The sequence below is a fragment of the Portunus trituberculatus genome, chromosome 5, assembly GCF_017591435.1.
Source record: "Portunus trituberculatus isolate SZX2019 chromosome 5, ASM1759143v1, whole genome shotgun sequence".
Taxonomy (NCBI): Eukaryota; Metazoa; Arthropoda; class Malacostraca; order Decapoda; family Portunidae; genus Portunus; species Portunus trituberculatus.
In genome coordinates, this window is record NC_059259.1 from 8,509,796 (window position 1) to 8,514,795 (window position 5,000).

Below are 5,000 nucleotides of genomic sequence, written 5' to 3' on the forward strand. Positions count from 1 at the left end.
TCTCTCTCTCTCTCTCTCTCTCTCTCTCTCTCTCTCTCTCTCTCTCTCTCTCTCTCTCTCTCCTTGTGATCGTTTTTGATATTTTCAACTGTAAATTATTGTTTCTTTTGATTATTATTGATTCTATTTAATTTTCTATCTTCGAGGGACACACACACACACACACACACACACACACACACACACACACACACACACACACACACACACACACACACACACACACACACACACACACACACACACACACACACACACACACACACACAACTCACCTGCTCATCCGCATTGCCTTCATCTAAGTTACACTCAATCTCACTCCTTCCAACCATTGTCATCCTGCACTGTGGTATGATCCCTCGAGCATCCACGTCCTTGTAGGTAATGTGGTCTGGATAGTTGACATTCACCTTTATCCCGTACGCTGGGTCTCTCCTCACCTCCACTGACACGTTCAAATGAATCCTCACTGGCACGTCTACCATTATCACGGGAGATCTGAAAGGGAAGGTGGACGAGGGTTAGGTGATGTGTGATTGGGTAGTGAAGGAGGAAGGGGTCTATGAGTGTTTTGTGGGGGTTAAAATAGGATAGCTTGATAAGGTGGTGAGGGTGGTGGTGTGTACGTATACCTGCTTACCTGTGCAAATCACCTGTAACTTACACGGTGTAACAAAATTTTGACTTTTTTTTGTCTTTGGTCAGTTAATGTTATTTTCTATTTCCTTTCATCTAAAAATCGAAGAATATAATGCTTATTTTATTCACTTTAAACTTTGATTTTTATAAACTGGCCAGCGATGTTTTGAAATCCAGACAGATTCTACACTAATTTGGTAAAAAAAAAATAAAGAACTTTCTAGATGACTCCAGAACCTTCAAAATTATTCTTTCCAAACGTTTCACGAACTTCTAGAACATTCTTGCAACGTATATGGCAGTATAAATGCAGGGAACGTATGCTCAACAGGTCAGTTCACTTCTAGCCGTTAATGTGTAAACAAGTCGATCGTCATCAGTCATTACTATCTGCATTCATCAAGCATGGCATCCAGAGGTTGTAAGCATCCGGCAGACGCATTTTGCTACGTCTGTGGCGAGTTTATCAAAACTAGAGCTAAAAAGTACTCTCTGGAAAGATCACTGAAAATGCGCGAGGCCTACAATGCATATTTCGGCATGCCTGTCGGGGATCAGGACAAACCTTGGGCACCTCATTTCACCTGCGAACTCTGCAAAAGAACTCTGGAAGGTAAGAAAAACACTATATATATATATATATATATATATATATATATATATATATATATATATATATATATATATATATATATATATATATATATATACATACATACAGTATATACCTTTTTCTTTTAACCTATCCTATTACAGTGAGTTGAATGTATCTGTATTTTTATACTTATGTTTTCATTGTGCTTTTTACAGGTTGGTACAGAGGGGAAAACAGAGCTGTGAGATTTGCAATCTCCCGAATTTGGAGGGAACCAACTGATCACTCAAGCAATTGCTTTTTCTGTATGGTAGACCCTTCCAAACGTCGAGCAGGCAAAAATGCGCCTGCTATCATATATCCTGACCTTCTGTCATCCATTGCGCCAGTGCCACACTGCTCTGAGCTCCCGTACCCACTCCTCCTAAGAGAGAGCAGCAGTGTTTACAAAAGGAAAGTAGTTCAGAAGAACATGAAGACACTGATCCAGAGTTCAGAGACGCAACTGATGAGAGAAATCCATACTACCCCAGCCAAGAAGACATCAATGACCTGATCAGAGATCTTGGCCTCACGAAGTCAAATGGCGAGCTTTTAACGTCGAGACTCAAGCAGTGGAATTTGCTAGATGAGAGTGTGCACATATCAGGTCAGAGAAAGCGTCACCAGCATTTTTCAAGCTTTTTCACTCGTCAAGATGAGCTTTGCTTTTGCCACAATGTGACCGGTCTGTTTGAGGCAATTGGAATTACCCTTAACCCCAAAGAGTGGCGGCTCTTTATCGACAGCTCGTGCAGAAGCCTCAAAGCAGTGCTGCTTCATAACGGGAATATGTACCCATCTCTCTCCCTCACCCACTCTGTCCAGCTCAAAGAGGAATACAAGAGTGTCAAGATGTTGTTAGATGCCTTGAAATATGAAGAGTACCGTTGGGAGGTTATAGGAGACTTCAAAATGGTGGCTTTCCTGATGGGTCTCCAAAGCGGGTTTACCAAGTATCCTTGTTATCTTTGCCTTTGGGACAGAAGAACTACTTATTTCTAATGTGTCTATTGTCTCACTGGTGTAATTCTAGAATAAATACAGTAAATGACATTATTGCATTATATGTCGTTTTATATCTACTTTGTTCAAGTCAAACTTCAAATTTGCCACTTTGTCGTCCCTATGAGAATGGATAAATTTAAAAATGTCATTATCCTGGACACAAAAGCAAAATTAGAAATTAATATAAGTATATTTTTCATGTTTTCTAGACATAAGCAAATAAGAAATAACAGTTTCAACTCAAGGACAAAAGCTTTGTTACACGGTGTTATCATTATAACCCCAAAACTTGTTAGAAAAAAGACCCACTTAGTAACCAGTTCCCGTGCAGGTCCGTGATAATTGGCCAAAAGAAAGGGATAGATATAAATGCCTTCAGATCTCCCTGACTTATTTACACACCCAAAGGAACGTTCCCCAACCATATGTAGCAAAGAATCACACAAATAACATACTCAAATCCATTCAAAAAGTTCCCTAACCAGACACAGCAAAGAATAATTTTTTGTGTAAGAGGAAACTGGCCAAGGACAACAACAACAACAAAAAATGCAAGTTTCCTTAAAGATCAGTAGAGTTAGCAGTGAGTTCCAGAGTTTACCGGATAACAGAAATAACTTGCCCAAATGCATTCCGATCGTTTCCAAAGCACATACAGCAAAGAAAAACACAAATAACTCACCCAAATGCATTCAAATCTTTCCATAACCTTATGCAGAAGAGAAGTAACGCAAATAAACCACCCAAATGCATTTAGAACGAGTCCTAACCACATTTAGCAAAGAATAATGAAAAAAAACTTACCCAAATGCATTCAAAAGAAATCCAGACCACTTATAGCAAAGAATAATGAAAAAAAACTTACCCAAAGGCATTCAAATCCTTCGCTAAGCATATATAACAAAAAATTATACAGATAACTCACCCAAATGCATTCAAAACAAGGTCAGGTTCAGTGGAGCAGCCAGACTCATCCTCGCACACTAGTTGAGAGGAATTGCTGAAGGAGGTGGGCGTCAGGGTGTCCAGAATAGGAGGCAGACCAAAAGGCTCAAAGGCCGCCACTCTTACCACCGCCACTGTTACTGACACGTCCAGGTCCAAATTGTCACGTGATCTCTGGAAGGTAGTTAGCATTAGTTAGGTTGTTAGTTATTTTTTTTCTATTTTTGTGTGTTTTTGTTTGGTTAGGTTAAGGTTAGGTTAAGGTCGTGTTAGGTTAGGTTAGGTTAAGATTGGGTTAAGGTTACTTTAAGGTTTGGTTAGGTTAGGTTAGGTTAGGTTAGGTTAAGGTTAGGTTAGGTCAGGCGTAGTTGTAATTATTTGGACTGAGTTGTAATTTTGACTGGGTTGTAATCTAGACTGAGTTTTAATTTAGGTAATTAGCATTGGTTAAGTTGTTAGTTGTGTTTCTGTGTGTGTTTTTTTTTTGTTAGGTTATGTTAAGTTAGGCAGAGTTGTAAATTAGACTGGGGGTTGTAGTTTTGACGGTTTTGTAATTTAGACTGAGTTGTAGTTAAAACTAGATTGTAATAAAGACAGTTGTAATTTAGACTGAGTTGTAACTAAGACTGTAGGTTGTAATAAAGACAGTTGTAATTTTGACTGAGTTATAATTAAGACAGTTATAATTAAGACTGAGTTGTAATTAAGACTGAGTTGTAATTAAGACTGAGTTGTAATTAAGACAGTTATAATTAAGACTGAGTTGTAATTAAGACTGAGTTGTAATTAAGACTGAGTTGTAATTAAGACAGTTATAATTAAGACTGAGTTGTAATTTAGACTGAGTTGTAATTAAGACCGAGTTGTAATTAAGACTGAGTTGTAATTAAGACTGAGTTGTAATTTAGACTGAGTTGTAATTAAGACAGTTATAATTAAGACTGAGTTGTAATTAAGACTGAGTTGTAATTAAGACAGTTATAATTAAGACTGAGTTGTAATTTAGACTGAGTTGTAATTAAGACAGAGTTGTAATTAAGACTGAGTTGTAATTTAGACTGAGTTGTAATTAAGACTGAGTTGTAATTAAGACAGTTATAATTAAGACTGAGTTGTAATTAAGACCGAGTTGTAATTAAGACTGAGTTGTAATTAAGACTGAGTTGTAATTAAGACAGTTATAATTAAGACAGTTATAATTAAGACTGAGTTGTAATTAAGACTGAGTTGTAATTAAGACTGAGTTGTAATTAGACTGAGTTGTAATTAAGACTGAGTTATAATTAAGACTGAGTTGTAATTAAGACTGAGTTGTAATTAAGACTGAGTTGTAATTAAGACAGTTATAATTAAGACTGAGTTGTAATTAAGATTGAGTTGTAATTAAGACTGAGTTGTAATTAAGACTGAGTTGTAATTTAGACTGAGTTGTAATTAAGACTGAGTTGTAATTAAGACAGTTATAATTAAGACTGAGTTGTAATTAAGACTGAGTTGTAATTAAGACTGAGTTGTAATTAGACTGAGTTGTAATTAAGACTGAGTTATAATTAAGACTGAATTGTAATTAAGACTGAGTTGTAATTAAGATTGAGTTGTAATTAAGATTGAGTTGTAATTAAGACTGAGTTGTAATTAAGACTGAGTTGTAATTTAGACTGAGTTGTAATTAAGATTGAGTTGTAATTAAGATTGAGTTGTAATTAAGATTGAGTTGTAATTAAGACTGAGTTGTAATTAAGACTGAGTTGTCACGTGATCTTTGTAAGTTCAG

At 36.5% G+C, this 5,000-nt stretch overlaps 2 protein-coding genes across 3 annotated transcripts in view; one reads left to right on the plus strand and one right to left on the minus strand.

Moving 5' to 3' along the window:
- LOC123515234 (integrin alpha-6-like) overlaps positions 1-5,000 on the minus strand; it is a 19,222-nt gene that overhangs the window by 6,110 nt on the left and 8,112 nt on the right. For both annotated transcript variants that reach the window (XM_045273813.1, XM_045273803.1), the window contains 2 exons: positions 3,207-3,400; positions 276-498 (listed from right to left, as the gene is read on the minus strand). In XM_045273813.1, the coding sequence (XP_045129748.1) occupies positions 276-498; positions 3,207-3,400 (417 nt within the window). The remainder of the gene's footprint in view (positions 1-275; positions 499-3,206; positions 3,401-5,000) is intronic.
- Positions 717-3,194, plus strand: LOC123515243. The gene is made up of 2 exons (XM_045273837.1): positions 717-1,252; positions 1,450-3,194. The coding sequence occupies exons 1-2, from the start codon at positions 1,045-1,047 to the stop codon at positions 1,788-1,790; spliced, it is 549 nt and encodes a 182-aa protein (XP_045129772.1). The 5' UTR covers positions 717-1,044; the 3' UTR covers positions 1,791-3,194.

Excerpts from the sequence above, each read along its gene's own strand:
- LOC123515243 (XM_045273837.1), top strand. The coding sequence starts at position 1,045 with ATGGCATCCAGAGGTTGTAAGCATCCGGCAGACGCATTTTGCTACGTC. Across the intron at positions 1,253-1,449 it reads CTGCAAAAGAACTCTGGAAG|GTTGGTACAGAGGGGAAAAC; the intron begins GTAAGAAAAACA and ends TGCTTTTTACAG.